This window comes from Protobothrops mucrosquamatus, unplaced genomic scaffold (genome assembly GCF_001527695.2).
Source record: "Protobothrops mucrosquamatus isolate PMUCROS unplaced genomic scaffold, P.Mucros_1.0 scaffold_148, whole genome shotgun sequence".
In the NCBI taxonomy this organism is placed as follows: Eukaryota; Metazoa; Chordata; class Lepidosauria; order Squamata; family Viperidae; genus Protobothrops; species Protobothrops mucrosquamatus.
Window position 1 is genome coordinate 149,397 of NW_015386224.1, and position 22,465 is coordinate 171,861.

Genomic DNA, 22,465 nt, shown 5'->3' on the forward strand with positions numbered 1-22,465 from the left:
TATGTAATTTCATCTGTGGGACCTGAAGATCATATAAATCGCAAATATTCCTTTAAGGTAAATTTACTATTTGCAGAATATATAGTTTCTTTTAAGCAATCAGATATGTTGCCTTTTGAGATATATATTTTAAAGATTATAGGTCTCCCTTTATATTTAATGAAAAAATAGAATTGAAACATCTCTGTACCATTTTTTTTAATATAGTCTTGATATTTTCTTGAAAAGATGTCATAGTTGGTTTTCTGATTCATTGGAAAAACTTGCAACTGAAACAATATCTTAAATGTCTTTGGGTAGATTTTGCAAAACAATAGGTTTTGGACTTTTCTTTTCCTTGACTGGGCCCTGAATTGAGCCAGTCTGGGATGATTCCAATTGGCAAATTACCTGACAAATTCTAATTCTATAGTTAGAATAATGTATTTATAAATATTATGTAGCATGTTTTTAAAAGCTCATTACATAAAGTGGATGGCTTCTCAAATTCTGCAATAGTAGTCTACACAACTCTAAACTTTTACCCTTGTTGCATATGCAATATTTTTTTCCTGCTTATCATCATCAGGAATTGGATTAGTTTTAACACAACTTGCATTAGTTTGACTGTATTTGGAAAATCATTTCAACCTATAGTTAGATTTAGGCTCTGTTGATATTAGTTAGTATAGTATTTAGTACTCTGGCTTAACATTAAAACCCAGAAACATATAATGCTGAGTTTTATAAGTAATGTACATATGAATTTATTAGCTTATTTGGTGTTCTTAGCTTATTTGGTGTTCTTCGATACAAAAAGATTAAGTCCAAAAATGATTGTAAAAAGTGGATGGAAATATCAATTTGTTTTGCAGTAGGATTTTTTCCACTGCCAAAAGATTCCTATCAGAAAAAAGCAACTTTGTTAATATAATACATTTTACCTAATTGATAAGAGATGGTATATTGTGGTTGGAAGTATGTTTAATTAAAAAGAAGTCAAAAATATATGCCATCCATATTTGTATTCTTCTTTCCAAAAAGAATTAGATGTTACATTATATATATAACCCTAAACATTTTGGCTAAGTGTTTTACAATGGAAAAGTGATTTAAGGTAGCTACATGGCTATCTTCCTTCATTTTGTTTCATAAACTGTAATTAGCACTGAATGTGCTTACTTTATGTTTCATAAATAATCATAAACCTAAACCACAGTTCTTCCAGTTGCAAAGTAGTTTGTTGGTTTCATTATGTGTGTGCATAATGCTAACCCACAAACTGCACCCAAGTGAAAAGTCAGGCAGAGTGCCTCCAGAAGAGATAATAGATTTATTTATCTATAATATAGTCCCAAAAGTTTAATTACTATGGGTGGTTAATTAGGTGATATTACATTTTACCAGTGTACATATTTTATAGATGGAAGAAAGTGCCATTGAATTACCTGCAATGAATACATAATTCTAACTTCATCATAAAATATGTATGCTAAATTATTCTCTAGAAAGTTGTATATTATTGATTAGTAAAATAAATTACATGCTCCATATTTCACAGATATAAATGTTCAAATCATTTGTGATCCCGAAGATAAAAATAGAGATAGATGAGTTAGGCTCACTGACCATTTGCCCATGATATATACTGTGAACCTTCAGACTAACAGTTTAGAACAGTAAAATATAAAAACTAGTACATAATAAAAGAAAGGCATGTTGCAGACCCCATCCACAAAATAATGTATCTGATGGGAGACTAGAAGGTAGCATTTTTCTGCCACAGTACATAATTCTCTGGAAGATCATTGCTCCCAAGGCCGGGTTAACCCTGATCTTGCTGGTCTTCCAGAAGAGCCTGAAAACTTGGCTTGCATCTGGTCTGGGGATCCCATGACATGGGAATGGGACCTGCTAAGTGGCTGTATTGCTAGGGGAATAGAATGCACCCCCTTGTTGGTGTATGGGGTTTTTTTGTAATGTTTTTTTTTTAAAAAATTTTTTTAAATGTTATTGGGTTACAGGTAGTCCTTGACTTACGACCACAGTTGAGCCCAAAATTTATGTTGCTAAGTGAGACATTTCTTAAGTGAATTTTTGCCCCATTTAATAACCTTTCTTGCCACAGTTGTTAAGTGAATCACTGTAGTTGTTAAGTTAGTAACACAATTGTTAAGCGAATCTGGCTTCCCCATTGACTTTGCTAGTCAGAAGGTTGCAAAAGGTGATCACATGATCCCAGGAAACTGCAGCCGTCATAAATACATGCCAGTTGTCAAGCGCCTGAATTTTAATCATATGACCATGGGGTTGCTGCATCATCATAAGTGTGGAAAATGGTTGTAAGTCATTTTTTTCAGTGCCGTTGTAAGTTTGAATGGTCACTAATTGAACTGTGGCAAGTCGAGGACTATCAGTATTTTGTTGTATTTAGTGTATTTAACTTTGTATGTCACTCAGATTTATTTATGTGAATTGCATGACTAAATTGACCAATAAATAAAATAAAAAATAGATTGAATAAAAATAGAGCAGTCAATGAAAATGAAAACTGTTTAAAAAACACAATATCAATATAATATACAGTTCAAACCTCACCTCCATTGGTCTTTGTGAACGCTATATAGCTGCAACCCCCTACAAAATAATTCACTTTTCGCTACTTTATGGAGGTATGTCCCTGTTGAAACAAATCTCATTTCTAAGAGGTCATAGAGACCATGACAGAGACACTTGACCTTTGGACCCCGACCGATGTAAATTCTCACATACTGGGTATAGATAATATCTCTAGATGGGATGAACTCATTTGATAGGATAGCTCTACCTGAAAAAGGCATTCCTGCAGATAGCTAGGAGCCAAGCCATTGAGGGCACTAAAAGTCAAAATCAATATTTTGAATTGTATATGGAGACTGTAGATAACCCATTCAGTGCCTCAGTATATGGAATAATAGCTGTAGCAGTTTTCACTCTCCATCATCTCAGGAGTTGCATTCTTCACCAACTGCAGTTTCGATATAGTCTCTCAAGATGACCCAGTTGAGAGTAAACTGCAGTAGTCTAACTTAAGGCTCATATCTGCATGAATTTCTGTTGCTAATGTTTATAACAGTAGCATACTCATGCATTATAATTTGCTATTTATAGGAAGAAATGGTGGAATAAACAATTTAGTTTTCTCATTTCTTTGGTGGAAAATGTAGTGTCTTAATGAATCCGTAAAAGCAGTCTTTCAGATTGGTTGTAATGATGCATTCCCTTTCTCTCTTCTATGTCCTAAGTCCTGAGCCCAGGGTAATTTATTTTCCATTGTTGTATCTAAATCAGTTTATGTATTAATCTAAATTATTTCATCTTTGAAGTCAAATACTTCTGTTTAATACTTTGCATTATTTGTAAAAATGTAGGCAGTTCTTTTCCAAATGTTTATTGTCACAACTACTACTTTCAGAATTATTTATTCCTTGCATACTTTGACTTTATTTCATGGATAATATTCCAATAAATAGATTGATATTAAATATTAGTAGTGCAATTCCGTATAGTTACTTAGAACTAAAACACCAGGATTTATTCCCATTGTCTTTTCAAATGAAGTAAAACAATTCCCAATTGCTTTCCATTTAAAAATTAGAGAATTTTTTTATCCCAGATTTAATGTAAGCTAGCATATCTGAAACACATTGGTACTTTGAAAAATACCCCACTATTAACCCTTCCTTCCTTCCTTCCTTCCTTCCTTCCTTCCTTCCTTCCTTCCTTCCTTCCTTCCTTCCTTCCTTCCTTCCTTCCATCCATCCATCCATCCATCCATCCATAAACTTTTTTTGTCTGCAAGAATCTATAGAATCCAATATTTATTCTTTATTCTGTAGCCAGAAAGCCTAGAGCCTACATTACATAAGCTAATTTGTGTAATATTGGTTCGTATCCTGTATTGCATATGAAAACAATTAAAATAATATGTTGCACATTTCTTATCTTAGGAGACTGCACTGATTTTTCTTGGATGGATGAAAATCTTAAAGGCACATTGCTAGTAATTACTTGCTCTTTCTGTGCTTTCTATTTAACTGTCTTCTTAACTGATTCCTTAATGTTTCCATTCAGGATTATCAATTTGATTTTATTTAGCAGTCCTGCTTTTTTTTTAGTTTCAAGTATTTGCGTGAGAAAAATTGTGAAGGAAAATTAAGTGAACTTCAGAAGAGTTAAGATTCCATGCAGTCATTTTATAAAAAGAGTGAATGACTGTTTCTAAGGGTTTGAATTTACACCAAATTCCTATTAATGATTTAGGCTTCCATCTTTTTAACTTTTTCGACTTTGTTCTTGTTCTGTTCTTATTGATGTGTGCTTTGGGTTTGTTCTCCATTTTTTCTTCTGTGCAATATGGGAAAGAGACTGCCTTTCCTTCTCCCTCTTTCCAGAATAAGGGCATCTGAATGCATGAATAGGTACCAAATATCACTTTTTCATCCCTATTGTGAATGTGTATGTGATGTATTTAAAAATGGTTGTAAATTAGAACTATTTATCCCAGTTTATGGCTCACAAAACTCTTGTGTGTTTTACTGTTACTGATTGTCTTTGCACTTACAATCATAGCTTTTTTATGTTGCTTATTTGGTGTGCTGCTAAGAGATAACTGGCTTATATTTAGACATTGCTGTTTTATGCTATCAGTTACACATGGTGGAGATAGTCCTTCTAGTGGCAGGGTTTGCTGATAACACGACATGTGTTGCTTACTCTAATTGTGTAAGCTTGCTTTCTTTTGCCACCAAATGTGGATATTGGCAAAGTTCTGCTTTCTGCTTTTCTAACTAGACTATCAATGAAAAGGTTGTTCTACAGTCCCTCATCTGGAGAAAGTAGTTTAGGAGCCAATCAATCTTTATTATGATTGTATAACCCATCTTAAAATTCAGAAAGCCCATAACCAATATCAAGCATAATTTATTTATTGTTACTAGTACAAGCTGCAAATGGCTCATCAGATCAGTTATGGTTCCTTTGGTCATTCCCACCATTACTTGGATAACTATGGTAATTCTAAAACAGGGGTTTTCAAACTTGGCCCTTTTATGACTTGTGGACTTCAACTCCCAGAATTCCTCAGCCAGCCATGCTGGGAGTTGAAGTCCACAAGTCATAAAAGGGCCAAGTTTGAAGGCCCCTGTTCTAGGATATCCTGACCAGTATTGACCACGTTATTGTCACTAATTGCATAAAACAATGAAGAAGCTCACAGCTACAATGTCTATATACAGGAAACCAGTATTTTTTAAATAATTTCATCTAAATGAAAAGTAACCCACATTCTGACATTTTCAGTACTGATCTCTAAAAGTAGCATTCACCAAATACTGCTTATAGTGGGAGATTTGATTTTAGTCAATATATCTGCATTAATTAATTAAATTAATTAATCCATCCATCCATCCAATTTTGAAACTGCTCACTTCCCTCACATAATAATAATAATAGTAATAGTAATAGTAATAGTAATAGTAATAGTAAAGTTGGATGGGACCTTGGAGGTCATCTAGTCCAACTCCCTGCTAAGGCAGGAAACCCTATACCATTTCGGACAAATGGCTGTCCAGTCTCTTCTTAAAAACTTCCAGTGTTGGAGCATTCACCGCTTCTGGAGGCAGGTTGTTCCACTGGTTAATTGTTCTCACTGTCAGAAAGTTTCTCCTTAGTTCCAGGTTGCTTCTCTCCTTGATTAGTTTCCACCCGTTGCTTCTTGTCCTGCCTCCAGGCGCTTTGGAAAGAACAAGAAGCAACAGGTGGAAGGACTCTTTATCTCTATGATTTGGGATAGTTGTCTTTAAGAGGTTTTCAAGGTTTGCTAATGGCTAGACATTTTAATCTCAGTCATTAATAAACATATATAGATAAACCACATTTACAAAAGAGACAATAAAAAAACTAAAAAAGGAACAAAAAAACAGAATACATATCTCCAACAGCCTACACCCAGATAAACAGGGATTAACACCAGACAAACAATCTAGCAGAAAACAATAATCTAAATCAAAGAACTACTAAGGAGAAAAGCATACATCAACATGTGTAGGGCAAGCTACTGTATATAAACAGAGTGTAAAACCAATACTTATTAGCACTGACAGTGTTACATAGTTCGGTAATAAAACATCTGCAAGAAAACAACCAAGCTCAGAGACAGTGGCGTAGCGTGGGTTGTCAGCACCCGGGGCAAGGCAAGTAATTTGCGCCCCCCCTCCACAGTGGGTGGCGACCCGGCGGCTCGGATCGAATTCGCACAGGCAGGGGCAGAGAGCTGCGAGTGCGAGCGCGCCCACCCAGATGTTGCGCCCGGTGCGGCCGGCTCCCCCTGCACCCCCCACGCTACGCCTCTGCTCAGAGAGAACCCAGGAGCTCACAGTAAAAAAGATTAGAATCACCAACATCTACCTTGACAATGTGCACTAGTAAACTATGTATATATGTGTGAATAGATTTGCCTAAAGAAGGTTAAGTGGAACTCAGGGCCTGAATATCTTGATGAACATTTCAAGAAAATGAGAAGCTTTCAGTTCTTTGTTTTCATGTATATACATATATGAGCAACCTGAAAGTTGTGTTACATTTGCCAAAAAGATAAAAGTAGTTCCTTTTGTCATGGATTTTAACTGTGAATTCTGCCAATTTATAAGTGCAACTTGCTAGCTTTATTTATTTATCCACACATTTTCCTCTGATGCTAAAGCTCTATGTTTGATATAGTGTTACTATATGCCTCTATAATAAAACAGATTTAGTTGTGGCATTAAGTTCCCTTCCTTGTCTTTGCTAATGTGGCATGTATGTAGTAGCATCATAATTTGAACTAATCCGTATGATGTTCCCTCTTGTTCTGATTTCCCCCAAATACTGTACTCTGCCCTGTGTTTCACTGAATGTTGTGGCTGCCTGCAGCATGGCATGTAAATCAACTCTAATAAGAAACAAATTTTTGTACTTAGCTTGCCCCAAATGTGATGTGATCCAGAAGGTGCTAACTATCACTTTTAAAAATGGTATTGCACAGTAAAATAGTGTATTCAAAGTGGTGATAACCAATCTCAGTATCTGGCAACAGTTTTATAACAGTTTTATATTTTAATAAAAACAGAAAATAACTCTTTAAAAATATTCATTCCAATAAAAATTGATAGTATTAAAGATTTTTAATTTTCTTCTTCTCAATATACTATTCTTTACATAGCAATATAATATTTATAATTTCAGCCAAAGAATGAGAAAACTCTGCTGGCCTGTCAGTGTAATTTTTGCCATCCATTTTCTTGAGATAAGAGGAATGTTATAAAATGTTAAGTTACTGATACAAAGGCCAGAACCAAGCTGTGATATCATTGGAATTGTATGAAAAAAAAAGTCCCAGAAGTTTATCCTATTATATAGAAACCATCAAGGCTGTACTGTAGTGATTTTGATGGTACCACCTTATATTTTTGTAACATAGGCCCTATTGATTATTTAAAACATTTTTCAATTTAAGTAGCTGCTGCTCTTTCAAAAACATGGGATTTTCTTCTTTGATATTGGCTAAAGTGCCTCAATCTCTCTCTGTTTACAGGCTATCCATACAGGCATGAGGGCTTATATTTATAATAAGAGTTCTGTTATTGGCTCTCAGGCAGAACATTCAGGGATGCGCACGTACTACTTTAGTGCAGATACTCAAGAAGATATGAATGACTGGATCCATGCAATGAATCAAGCTGCTCTTATGCAAAGCCATCTTTCACCAAAGAGGCAAGTTCACGTATTTATATATGTTTGTAATGAACAATATATTTTCAGTCATACTTAAAAAACATTGTCTTTTTTGTTAAAAACCCTCTTTGACTTTTTAATATTAAAGTATTAGATGTCACTGCCACCTGCAGAAGGCTGTGCCCATTTATTTACAATAATGAGCAATAATTTCATTCTGAAAACCTTGCCAAGAAAAACTGCAAGGACTAGTCCAGGAACTCCCAGGGGTCAATATAGACCTGGATGCTAAATATACCTTAAATATAAATATTTAAAACTTCACACAAGTCTGCCTATAATTAAAAATCTCTCCCATTTTTCTTTCTTTAAGATTGCATTAAATTTAATTCTTTAGTTTGGTGATTTCTGTATCTGAAAGGATTTCTGTAATGACGTGAAGGTAATTATTAAAAGGTAAATGTAAAAAGAAATAATTATCAAGCATTAGCAAAGACTGAATTTGGAATCAATGGGAAAACGGCAGAAACGTTGAGTGAACATTTATTGAATTAATTGTATTGACAAGGTGAATTTCATGTCAAAAGTTTTTTTTAAAAGAATCTTTCATAAATAAATAAATAATAAACATATGTATTTGAGGGGTCCTTGGTGCTCTCTGAGCTTGCTTGTTTTCTTGCAGATGTTTTATTACCCAAACTAGGTAACATCAGAGCATCAAGGACCCCTCATGTCAACCCTGAGCAACAAATATTCTCCTTTATTAATACTTATGTATTTTCAGTCATTTAAAATGCTCTCTCAAGCCATTTACAAAGTGTTTAAAATAGATGTTTTAAGTTGTTGTAGTTCAGATACTATGATACTAACAATGTGAATGCCAGAGACTGCAGGACTCCAGATCCTGTGGATTAGTAAGAACCATGTTCATCTGGCAAAAGAAAATACTAAAGGCAGAGGGAGTATTTTAGTTTTTCTTATTGTTTAAAAACCCTTTATCTGAAATTTTCATAGGATCATAGATAAGTGATAACAGGCTGCAGAAAGATAAGAACTTTTATTTTCTGGGTTGAAAACAAGTTCTCTATATATTTTTGGCTACCTAAATATTCTTCTTTTGTTAAAATAAAATATAAAAATAGATATTCTACAAATGTATATTTATTCATACTAACCCTCCCAATCCTTGAAATAACTATCTTAGGAGGCAGATTTTATAGCAACTATTTAAATAAGTTTCTTCTTAAGGAAGTAAGGATAATCATTTTAGTAGGTCTTAAAAATGGTTTGTTTTATTAAAGTTCCATGCAAGCAATATGTTAGGATAATAGATTCTGTAGTCCTGATTGCCTGTTCCTCAATATTATTCCGAAATCCTTGCCTTGCCTTTAAAATGATCAGTCAAAAAGTAAGCAGTAACAGGAGCTGTTTTGAATGTAGCACTGATGGGACAACACTGAGTAACTTTACTCGGTTTCCTTCCTCGTCAAATAAATAATTGCATGGGCCACCAATGGAAAGCAGATTTCCTGTTCAGAGGTCAAAGGCACTAGGTAGAAATTGGGAGACTGTGAGTTCTAGTCCCACCTGGGCGTAAAGCCAGCTGGGTGTCCTTGGCAGTCACACTCAGCCCTAGGAAGAAGGCAAGGGCATACCACATCTGAAAAACCTTGTCAGGAAAACTGCAGGGACTAATTTAGTCAAAAATTACTTAAAGGAAAAAAAGAGAAAGAGGGATATTTTAATAATTAAGAGGAAAGGCTCCATTTTGTAACCTTTTAGTCATTCTAGTCGCATTATGTCTATTTATAATGTATACAGTATGCATAAAGAATATGTGTATATTCTAGTCTTATCACATCTGGAGTCATCAATTTGGGTAAGCTGCTTTAGTCACTACAATGAACAATAAATATGTAAATTAAAATATACATTTTTAAATAAAAAAGTACTTAAATATGAGGCGATCTTAAAGAATATAAGTGAAGAACCACCCCCCATTGGGACCCATGCCAACCAGCAAAGCCAGGTTTTAAGGCCTTGTGGAAGGCCAAAAGAGCGGGGGCGTATCTCATCTCGCCACCAAATGTTAGGTTTGCACATCATGCTAATGCACTGTGCTACTCTTGTACATGTTGATTCTTCTTAACCATTGCATTCCAACTGACAAAGTTACAAGGGAAATTGAGACTTCTAAAACTTATATAAAACAAAATTAATTGTAGACATTTTTAATAAGCCTATTTTGATTATGAGAATGCCGTTTTCATAAGATTTTGAAAGGGGTTTAAAGGTGAGGAATTAAACGGCCTGGGATTGGAAACTATTTGCAGCCTCTGCAATAAAACAAAAACTGCTCCATTGAATTATAAAATCTGAGCAAACATAAGTGATTCAAAATACTGTGCTGACTTTCGTGCCTGTGGATTTCTTTTTTTTCCTTAGAGGAACTGGAAAAACAGATCAGCATGCTGTCCCTCAACCTAATCATATTGATGCCTACAAAGAAGTTACAAAATTAGAACCTGCTGACGCAAAAAGAGGCTACAGAAAATCACCCGAAATGTCCGCATATGGCAAACACGAAGAAATGAAAAAAGGAAGAGATGATGAACATTACACTGCAAGGAAGAATGCTGTGGATTCCAAATGGGAGAAACCTAAACATGTAATAGAACCGGGTGGAACACTGAATCCTGCCTCAAGTATCTCTCGGCCTCAAGCGACTCAGACTCTTGAGAAGAATGGAATGCCTCCAAGTTCATTAAATGCAGGTCCAGTAGAGCAGAATGGTATCAGTGTCTATAAAAGAGGCTTTATTCCCAGATCAACACAAAATAAAGAGACACAAAGGAAAAGTAATATGACTCACATAGAACATTGGGTAAAAGTCCAGAAAGGAGACACAAAAAGGTTAGTAAGCTGGGACTGTTTGTTCTATATTTCATTGTTTTAAAGTAGAGGTTTGGTATTTTTCTTGACTCCCTCAGTTAATAATGCTGATTGCCTAAGTCCCCTTTCTAGTACAATTATATAGGAGCAGCAGTAACCTTTGGAAGAGCTCTGTGGGTCTACATAGAGCCTCAGGTTATACTGTATACCTTTGCTCTTTTGTTCTTGAAAAAAATCTTTTTGGGGAATTTAGGAATTAGAATGTGCAGATCAATGTAACTCCAATCTATCTGAGTATCATATATATTCATACAACATTTAATTTGTTTTTTCCCCCACCAAATTGTTTAAAAAGAATAATTCAGAGCAGTAAGTGTTATATACCGTGTTTCCCTGAAAGTAAAGCCTACCCCGAAAATAAGCCCTAGCTTGATTTTTTGGGGGTGAGCCCAATATAAGCCCTATCCCAAAAATAAGCCCTAGTTTGGGGGTGAGGCGCACACTTAAAAATCAAGCTAGGGCGGGGATAGGGGTGTGGATCTGCCCCACACGCCCCGCACCCACTTACCTTGCAACCAGGCCTCTCCTCACCGATCCACTTCTTCTGCGGCCTCCTCTGCAGCCAGGCCTGCATTTCTCAGTCACAGGCCTTTCTGGAAGGCCTGTGCAGCCAAGAACTAAGCTATGGATTCAATCCATAGCTCGGTTCTGCAAGACCTCTGTAGCTGAGGACCAAGCTATGGATTCAATCCATAGCTCGGTACTCGGCTGCATAGGCCTTCCAGAAAGGCCTGACTGCAAAATGTAGGCCGGAATGCAGCTGCAGAATGAAGCTGCTCCTTCAGCCCCAGAAGAAGTGGACCTACTGGGTGAGGCTGTCTGTGCCAGAGATAAGTAAGACATCCTAGAACTAAGGAGAAACTTCCTGACAGTTAGAACAATTAACCAGTGGAACAACCTGCCTCCAGAAGTGGTGAATGCTCCAACACTGGAAGTTTTTAAGAAGAGACTGGACAGCCATTTGTCCGAAATGGTATAGGGTTTCCTGCCTGAGCAGGGGGTTGGACTAGATGACCTCCAAGGTCCCTTCCAACTTTATTATNAAAAAAAAAAAAAAAGACCCGGTCTTATTTTCGTGGAAACACGGTAGATTTGGGATGCAAGTTCTTCAGCATATCTTGGAAAGGAAAGTGGTAGTGGTAGAAAATACCTACAAAACTAGATTGGGCATCACATATAAAGAAAGTGATTTTTCATATTATAAAGTCTAGAAAATTGGATGGGAGAAAGAAATGTCTAATGGTCCAGTTTAAAAATCAGAACTATGAAAGTTTCCAATCTCCTATCTAACTGTTCATCAAGGATCTCATAGATTGAGAAATTAACTGAAAAAAGAAAGCAAGTTGAACCTTGTTATCTTTTACCTCTTCAATCCATTTTGGCTTTGTATATTTTATAGCTTGTGTAGACCGTAACTTTGGTCTAAAATATAGATTTGTGTTTATTGAGGCCGTCAATAATTTTTGTTCATTCTTATTTGTACTCTTTTGTAACTTCATTTTGGGCAAGAGATCATGCTTACCACTCTTAATTACTGTATACTATTGATTGTAATTAGGTTTTACAAGGCCTTCCTTGACTCTTCTTGAGACATAAACTCAAGATTTTTCTCTAAAAACATGACAGAAGGTTAACCATCTATTAATTGTGCAAAAGATTAGACTATATAAATTTATGACTTGTCACACTTTTTAATTTTTTGTCTTGAACTATAAACAATAACTCACATGAAGCCAAGTAATGAAATTATATATTTACAATTGGACAGCAACTTCAATTACTTTCTTCATTTTTGATGAACATCATATTCCAGCAATAGCTTCTCAGGATAAGATCAATGTAAATAAATAATTATATATAGGTAAGAGAGCTTTCTCCACACTTAAATTCAGTGTATTTATACTGATTGAGTATTAAGCTCTGAAATTTCTTTTTTTCAACTGGAGTTGATAAAATATTTTGTTGAGTGGTATACTCCACCACCTAGTGGTAAGTGTTCCTGGTGAATGAATACAAAATTATAGTGACACATAATTTGCTATAGTTATGTTTTTTTAAATAATGGAGGGAATTCCTATAAATATTGTTTTGCATGGATCATACACTCTGACCCATTGTTATCTATATTCCAAAATTTGCAAAAATCTGTCCACCAAAATCTGTTCTAAACTTCAATTTTGCAAATGTTTGGCTTTTTAATAAGAGTTGTTTTTTGCTTAATCCCTAACAAAGTCACTTTCTTACAGTCTTGCATCTGACCAGACTCTTACTCGCCAAGTACCAAGCCATTCTGTATCCTTTTCTGAAAATTACCATACTTTGCCAAAGAATACTAGGCAACCTTCTGGAAGCTCCCCTCCCTCAAACCGTGATTTGCCAAGTGACTACAAATATGCTCAAGATCGAATAAGCCACCTGAAGATGTCCCATGATGAGAGAAAAGCTAACAAAGATGGTACCGTTTGGCAGCTGTATGAATGGCAACAAAGAAAGCAGTTTAAACATGGGAGCCCAACTGCTCCAGTTTATATTAGTTCTCCAGACTTTACAGATAGTAGTAAGGGAAGAAGTTCATTAGAAGTTCCACGTTCAGTTTCAGTTCCCCCTTCCCCATCTGACATACCTCCACCAGGACCCCCCAAAGTTTTTATATCACGAAGACCACACACTCCTGCAGAAAGGGTTACTGTCAAACCATCTGAGGAGAGACAAACAATAGACGTTCCTTTTGTTGGCTCACCAAGGAAGATTCGAAACCATACTGCAAAAGTGAGTAAATAGAAAAAACTTGTTTTTTCTAGTTTACTAATCAGTTAATTTAAATTAAATTACCATGCTAGATAATCTGCAGTTTATCTGATAATTGGGTACTGTAAAGTTGTATGTTATCTCCTGCCACTTTCTTATCAAGGTCAGGTCCTCTGATTTTCAGCATGTAGCTAGTTATAGGTTTAGAGAAACAAGATTCATGGGATATGAGCTTTAATTGCTCATTAGTCTAAAGTTATCTGAATGAGAGCTGAATATTGTCACTTCTTGAGAGACAGAAGGATGAGCACACTGCACGATTATAAGAATGTTGCATTTAATTTCATTGATTTCAATAAATTGTCCGTGAGTAAGCTTTTGAAAATATAGCTCATTGAATCAGGCTTTAATCAGTTAGAACAAAAATATTTGTTATAAGCAAAACGTTTCCACCAATAGTTCTTTAAACAGACATACCATATAAAAAAATCAGTGACAAAGCCATTTTGTAGAAAGATATATACAAAGAAAGAAAAAGTGCGTATTTTGTAAAATAACATGTTGTGTAATTTAATTAACAAATTAACATTTCCTTGTTTAGGAAGAAAGTTGTGTAAATCAGTTCAGACACAGTGGCTAGGAAAAGCGTAAAAGAATAGAAAAATATTTTTCCCACTTGAAACGTCTCATTCATGCTGCTTTTCAATTTCTACAGAACTCTCTACACATAGATAGACGTTCCATGCCTACAATGGGATATATGACCCATACTGTAAGTGCTCCAAGTTTGCATGGGAAATCGGTAAGCTATATTGGCTATATATGTTTCCTTGTCTATGTATTAGTAGATTCCGATAGAACCTCTAAGGGTGTCTGAACCTTTATTGACTTTTCATGTCATATTGATAGAATGAAGTAATTTGAACTTCCTGTTATTAATGGTGCCCTTTTTCATTGCTACTTAAGGAGAACTGTAAATAGAATTCCAATAGAGGGATTGGCCCTGTTGTGTGTGTTGTTACATACTTTTTTAGCCTTCAAGCAAAAGTAGAAAAATGTAACTGCTCAGTCATGTCAAATAAACATTTTTATTGGCGTGTGAAGTAAAGATTTTTAACTATGATGGCTCTCCCTGAAACTTGCTAATTTCCTCTTTACGATGTGTCCAAATACCTGCAGCCTGAAGAGCTAACATTGCTTCTCATTCGATTAAGGAGACATCAGGCTAAGTTGGCTCATATACGAAATTACACAATCGCCCAATTACTGCAGCACTTGCCAACTAATTCCACTTATCAGGTCAGCTGCTAATTGGCTCCTCTGTGCTGTATATGATGTTCTGTGACTCTGCAAGTGCTTCACCGGTGCCATGCTTGAGTCCGTGCTTTCTTGCCCATTCTTAAGTCTGTTCAAGTCCCTGGATCATTCATAATTTTACTTTGCTCCTGCGCGCAAATAATTATCAGCATTTTTATACTATGGGGGCTGTGGCACATGAGTAACTGCATTTTGACTATTATTTTGCTTCAGTGTTATTTTTGTGAATGCTGCATTTTGTTCTAAAACAAAACCTGTTTAAAAAGTAAGCTATTGTTTGGCAGTTTCATCTGTTTTGACTGAAAAAAGTAAGCCGTTCTGATAATTTACAGTGGAAACTATCATTTATCAAACCTGCTTTTCTCTCTCTCTGAGTTATGTATTTTAACAATGAGGGAAGGTCTAAATCAGGGGTAGGCAACCTTGGCTCTTTTATGAATCGTGGACTTCAACTCCCAGAATTCCTGAGCCAGCCATGGAATTCTGGGAGTTGAAGTCCATGATTCATAAAAGAGCCAAGGTTGCCTACCCTTGGTCTAAATACACCAGGATAGTCACATATTCTACTTATTTGAAAGGATGGTGGCCCTGAATTGTGGACAATCCCACCAAAAGTGAGAGTACAAGTTATCCTTGACTTGCAACCATTCATTTAGCTACCATTCAAAGTTGCAACAGCGCTGAAAAAAGTGACGTATGCCCAATCGTCGCATTTACGACTGTCACAGCATCACCATGATCACATGACCAAAATTTGAGCGCTTGGCAACCGGCATGTATTTACAACTGTGGCAATGTCTTGGGGTCATGTGATTGCCTTTTGCAACCTTTCCAGCTGGCTTCTGACAAAATGGGGGAAGCCAGATTCATTTAACGACTGTGACAAAAAAGGATGCAATATTGGGCATGTCTCACCTAACTGGTTAGTTTAGCAATAGAAATTCTGGCCCCAATGGTGGTTGTAAATTGAGGACTGCTTGTAGGCATATTATTCACACAGGCAAAACCCTGCAGAGTATCCAGCTTCTTCACTATGTCAGCCTGGGATGGCCAATGCTAGTTGAGGCTAATCTTAGAGGTTTACCATTCCCGTCACCAATGTATGAGTGGGTGTCTCACATACACGCACGCACACACACACACACACACCAGAAGCCAGACTCCAAAAAATATACATCAGCTAAACTAATAACTTCTTAATGGAAATATTTGCTGGTAAGATAAGGTACCAAATTTTCAAAATTAATTGATTGTCATTCTGCTGTTATTGTTCATTTTTGCTCACACATATTCGCTCTCTCGTATTTGCTCTATTTTATTAGAAGCCACATTCCCAAAAAAGGGGGCAGGAACAACATTTATTATTTATTTATGAAATTTCTTTACAGTCCATCTTATCTAGTGACTCTGGGACGTTTACAAACAACGTAATAAAACAATATAAAAGGGTAGCTAAAAGCACAAATGAAACCAAAATTAGAAGCAAGGGTAAAATTTGCAAGTTAAGAATAAAAATCAAGGTTAAAAAAATCATGAAGCTAAAAGGTTAATAAGGCAGTGAGAGCGCCCTCATGCCAGCAACCATCCCCAGGGTTGCGTAACACTCTTAGACATCCATGTTAATTGGCAGAATCAGAACTTAACACTGGGGGCTCATGTCATTTTTTTTGTATATTTATAATAAGACATATTTTTTTAAAAAATATTATGATTATGAATTCAGTAGAGAAGTGTGCAAACCAATCTTTAGCGGTACCTGGTGGTTACTGATATTTGCATTTTTTTCATTTCTTTGATTTCAACAATTTAAGAATTTGAAATTGTTGAAACCAAATCAGCAAAAGTAAAATCAAATCAGCAAATGTAAAATGACTGATTTATATATATTTATTTGGGGGGGAAAGCTTTCCTTTTTCTCTTGGGTACATGTGGCATATTTCAGAATTATGTCATTTCTTCATGAATATATTGGTGGTTCTTTTGCATCACAAACCAATTGCAATTAAACACAGAGAAGAGTTTCACATAGTTGCTATTTATGTAAAGCACGGAATGTCAGTTTGGACTAAATAAACTATACAGAAAATGTCAGTCATCTTTTATAATTACTTTTAGAGCTGTACAATTCTTCAGTTTTGTTTTGGATATGGTCTCACTAAATTTTTCTTACTGCAAATATACCAAAAAGGATTCTGCTTCCTAGCTAATCATTTATATGGTTACCATTCCTACTTTCAGTTGGAAACTATGCAGAATATAATTTGGGTATTTTCTTGGGGCAGGCTTGGTTCTGTGTTGGCATTATTACGACAGACATCTTCCTTCCTTTTGCCTTTTCACTCACTTTTCTATGGGAAAAATTTTTCCTCTCAGCAACTAAGCTAACTCTTACTCTTAGTTTCTACTTAGCAGCAAACTAGAACAGAATAGCTATTTGGTTTGCTGGGTGCCTCCATTTCAGAATGTTAATGAGCAATAGCAGTAGTAACCGACTGTCCATTTTTAATATGCTCAGTCACTCAATTCTTTTGGTTTCATATTATAAAGTTAACCTGAAGGAAAATGTATGCTTTAAATAATGAACTTGGTTAAAATGATGACTATGGTGTCTCATGATGAATTTAAGTAGTCTAACATTAAGTCTAACACCTAAGAGTAACTTTATTTTTAAAATAATTTCAGTGATATGGATTTATGTAGCACTGCATGTTAACCAACTTGATAGCTAACAAGCCTTTATATTTTGAGTGTTTGCTTCTATTGATTGACCTGTGCACTTCTCATTCAACTATATCAATTGGAAAAGCTAAGAACAAACTATTCTTCCTTGCTGGATAGTTTTCATTTATGTTCAATTAGATCTAAGCTGCAAAACTGATGATCACAAACAGCAGCAAAGAGAAACAGAAAAGTCAATACTCTTTGCTGCCCTATAGTGATCATCAATATTTTTCTCACTAGATTTACCACTCGAATATATAGGTTTTTTGCAGAAACTTCTAGACATATTTGATAGAGTCTAATTATATAGTAAATTATATTTTACTATTGTTATTTCCTATTATTTGCAGGCTGATGATACCTATGTCCAGCTGAAGAAAGACCTTGAATATTTGGATCTGAAGGTAAAACATATCCACATAAAATGTCATTCTAGTAAAGTTACTTTTTTCATTTTTTTCAGATATACTTCCCTAGTGGTTTATGTTATACTGTTGCTTTATAAATCACTTGCTCATTAGATTTCTTTTGTGCATAGTTAGAATAGATTATAAATAAACTATACATGGTAAAATGAAAACAAAAGTCAGTCTGTTTCTTCAGATCCAGGAAGTTCCATGGAAAAATCTGAAGTTTCTTCCTCTTATTACCAGAAGGATGGATTTCTGTGGGGTTTTTTTCTTTCTTGTCACTCCTTTCTTCAGTTGTTCCCCCTCCATTTGAACTAATATTTTAGATAGAAATGCTACAAAAGAAAGAAAGAAAGCATCCCACTTGCAGTTGTCTAAATCCAATCCACAGTAATTTTCTTTACAAATTAAATTTGCAATTTCCTAAGGAGGGCAAAATAATTATAATTAAAATTTAGTGTTGGCATACAGTCTAGTGTGGATCTCCCACTTTCAACAATTGTGCTGTAAATATAGAAGCATCTTTATTTATTTACCAGAATGTGGAAAAAAGGAGCAACTTCTCTCTGCTACTTTATGTTAGGTTGGACATACGAAAGTCATGTCTAAACATAGCTACTAATAGCTGGATTCCTTCTAGCAATAGAATGTCTAACCCTAAACAAACCAGGAATCCCCCCTCCCCCAGTGGGTATTTCTAGGGGCAGGAAAACAAATTAGAAAAAGTGTGATAACATCACACAATTGCTGCAACTTAGATATATGTTGGCATTAGGATGCAATTATATAATCACAGCATTTTTGTGGTTGTGTAACGAGATACCAGGAGCTCCATCTGTGGTTTTTTTCAGCATTACTTGAATACCAGAACCCTTACGTTGCTTTTCCCATGAAAGCCAATAGTTGGAAGCCAAAAACAAAGCCTTGACTTCAGGGTTTGGTTTATTAGAATAGAGAAAAGTAAGTGATCCTGGAACATATATAATGTTAAGTGAAGCATAGAAAAGAACACCTGCTGGTTTTTCACTTAGTTTAGAAATTAACAAGTTCTTTTGGGGGGAAGAATTCTATTTTTTCCTCCCTTTTCCAAGTGCCAGGGAATTCTAGTATTAATTTAAAGGAAAATAAAATCTGCAGAGCTTTGATGCACTTATTTGCCAAGTACTATCGCATTTTTGTGTTTTGCTGCTGAAATTCAGAAGTGTGAATTATGGGGTTCTCGGGCCATAAGAATAAATGATCACTAAACATCACACAAATCTTAATTATAGCAAGGTATGCAAAATGGTAAAGCAGTGAATAACTGCTATTAGCAAAGATAATAAGAAAACAAATCAACACTCATAGAATCTCAGCATAATAACCTTCTTTCTTATATGAAAAAGAAAATCTATATTGGTTTTAGGAAATTTTGGGTTTCACCTCTGTTCTTTTATTATCCCAGCAATATTCAGGAAGGTAATAAAACTCTTCAAGCATTAGAATGGTATATTTAGTAAAAAAAAAAAAATCCATTAAGAATCTACTACCACATTTGAAGTTTTTGAATGTGTCTCAGATAAAAACCTGACTGAGTACATTGCAATAAATCATCCTGGAGGTTGCCAAGGCATAGGTTACATTTAAAAGATCATCTTTCCCCAAGAGGAAATAGCATGGCACATTTTTTTAAAATGAAAAGTGTTAGTTAACCAGAGACTCTATTGGGATCAATTTCAGGGTCAAATTTAATCATGCTCTCAGGTTGTGAACTTAAAGGAATTTCTGTCCCGTGCATTCAGACTAAATGCCATCTTAATCTGTCATATTAGATAAAATAAGTTCTCTACATCATGTGAATTTTTAAATGGAATCCGTCTGTACAGATTTTTGTTCCAGATTTTAAGTTATCATTTTATCAAGGTGAAATTAGGAAGTGTCTCTGAGAAGTTAAGTTCAACTTCCAGGTGTTTCAGAGAAGCACCCATGTATTTTTCTTGGCAACCAGGTCTGATCCTTTCTAGCTTTTCAACAGAATCCAGAGTTGGCTGGGTGCTGCATTAAAGCTACAACACTTCATTATCTTGATAAATATTTCTGAAATTATACAAGTGCATGACTCTGTATGGGTTTCATACAAGAAAAAACAAACTAAAGTATAGAACACCCCCCCCCAAAAAAAGCCTTCCCTTGGCAGTCCAGATTTTATTGAAATATTGTACTTCTTCGTTTTCTGTACGACTTTAGAACATTTCTAAAGTCTAAGGTTATAATAGCTTGAGAATCCAGGGGATAGAGGAGTATCTGAATAATAATGTTGGAGGACTGAGTGAATCTACTCATCCTATTCAGGGGTTAGATAAAAATGAAAAATAGACTTTAGAGTCTTCTTCCTGATAGTCTAAAAGACCCTGTTAGACATTAAGTATCTTGTAGATCCTCACACCACATCAAGTAGTGGAAAGGAAATTCAGATACTTCTTTCTAGGACCTGTGCGCACCTTGGATTGGTTAGGAATGCTTTAGGTTAGATTTCTGTCTGATTCTGCATGGTTTCAGTTTATCTTGTTATACATAGGAACAATTGGGTAGGGTGGCCCAAACGTCATTTATTTTTGGGTGAATAATCCTGTGCTCCATTTGCAGTTATATTGCATAGGCTTACTAGTATTTTCAAAGTCAAAAACAAGTACAATTCGTAAATGTTTAAAACTTTTTAGAATTCAATAAATCACTCTGTTTGCACTTACAACAAAATATTCATATAGTTATTATAAATCTTTCATCTAGGTCTTACCACATAAGTTTAGGACTGGAGCATTGTTTTATTCAGAGAACAGCACTGGATAAGAAAACAAGCCTTTGTCCTTCGTCTCCTTTCTTCTTGCACCCCATTTTATGATTACTATTATTATCATGTCCTATGCTAAGCACATTGGGCTACATGCATACTCCACAGTTCTCGGTCCACAGCTACAGTGTCCACATCCTTTAATTTAAGACTGATGTTTTTTATGATATGCATCATGAAACTGCAGCAAGGAAAAAAAATGATGCTAAGAAAATCATACCATATTCTGATTTCTCTGTTTTCATAGACTTCTGATGCCAGTTTTATATATATGTAAATTTTGTTTGAAACAGATAAAAAATAATGGACCTCTGATCAACATGATTTACAAAGTGCTAAAGAGCTCAGCGCAAGGGTTACTATCCAGTATAAATGTAAGAGTGCCTGTAACAGAAATGTAATCATTCCATTGCTTTTCGAGTGGCCGTCAGTGTTGAAATAGCTAAGCATTCACAGGTGTCTCATGACACATATATAACACCAGAGCTTTTTGCAAGTTGTGTGATTTGGGGAGGCTTTCTGCAATATTATTGGCTGGCCTAATAGCGCTTTGTTTTATTTTCTCATGTGTTGGGAACTAGTGATGGTGATTCCATTTCTACCTTTACAGAAATACAAAGCATGCTCTTGTGCTTTACTTTTGTTGCCTTCACAATGACGTAATTTTACATGTCTCAGTATCTGACATAATTGCAGTTTTTTCATTTGATTTAATGTGTACCCCTAGGTTTGAGAAAGGTTGTGCTGCCTGCATATTTCTTGTATTTGTTGTATCAATTATATTCTGTTATGTCAATAATGTATGCTTCGATTTTTTTGCTGAATTTAGAATGTGTTAAAAGTACAAAATATTTTAAGCAACAGTTTTAAAAACAGTACTTTTATCACAATGAAAAGCACTCGGTCTAATTATTTACAAAAGGTAATAAGCCCTCCTGTATATGATAATGTGGCTTCCGTTTTATCAGTTTACAATGATGGAAACTTGAAGATGGAGCTGGGACAGATAGTCATTAATGGTAAATAGAACTAATAATAGTATTAATACTAGTATTTAAATAACAATTTCTGAATGTCCAAAGCATTTTAAATACATTATCTCAATAGTTCCAGACTTCTAAGGTGAGTTTAGCTTTATTATATTAGCTATATAGTTGCAATTCATAGGTAGTAATTTCCAAAGACTCAAATTAATGAATGAGATTAATTTTGAACTGATTTCCCAGCTTCCCACTTGTGTATTTCTTTTCTGCTTCCTGAAGAATGAATAGCATTTTAAAATCCTTTGTTTACCACATGATGGTTAATTCCTTGAATGAGTTTATGTAATTCTGTATAATCTTTATTGAGCTATGGGAAAAAAATGTTAGCTACAGTTTTAGAATAAAATAAAAAACATTAAAATTATCAAAGTGAAATACTCTGCAAGGTAGTGTAATACCTATATCTGTATTCTATACATGAAAAATGCAGGTAAGTTTTGCCTGGCTGCACGTGTTCAAAAACTGAGAAGCATTTCCAACAGAGGCACCAGCTTTATTATAAGCCTCTTGGCTTGGAAACTAATTTAAAATAACAGTACATGATAATATGCAATAATTTTATTTTTCTGTAAGTCACAGAAATTCGCAGGAAAATTGTAATGTAAATAAGAACTTATTGTAAATACAAGTTGTATGATATGAACATTTGCCATATTGAATTCAACCAAATTTAAAGGAATCTCTTAGACCTAGCATATGCCCATAACATATAT

At 35.1% G+C, this 22,465-nt stretch overlaps 1 protein-coding gene across 1 annotated transcript in view; it reads left to right on the forward strand.

The window, feature by feature from the left end:
* PLEKHA7 (pleckstrin homology domain containing A7) overlaps positions 1-22,465 on the forward strand; it is a gene marked incomplete in the record, with an annotated part of 124,203 nt that overhangs the window by 76,488 nt on the left and 25,250 nt on the right. Inside the window, 6 exon segments of the mRNA XM_015819264.1 lie at positions 1-57; positions 7,592-7,770; positions 10,177-10,644; positions 12,930-13,452; positions 14,147-14,233; positions 17,820-17,873. Of these exon segments, the coding sequence (XP_015674750.1) occupies positions 1-57; positions 7,592-7,770; positions 10,177-10,644; positions 12,930-13,452; positions 14,147-14,233; positions 17,820-17,873 (1,368 nt within the window).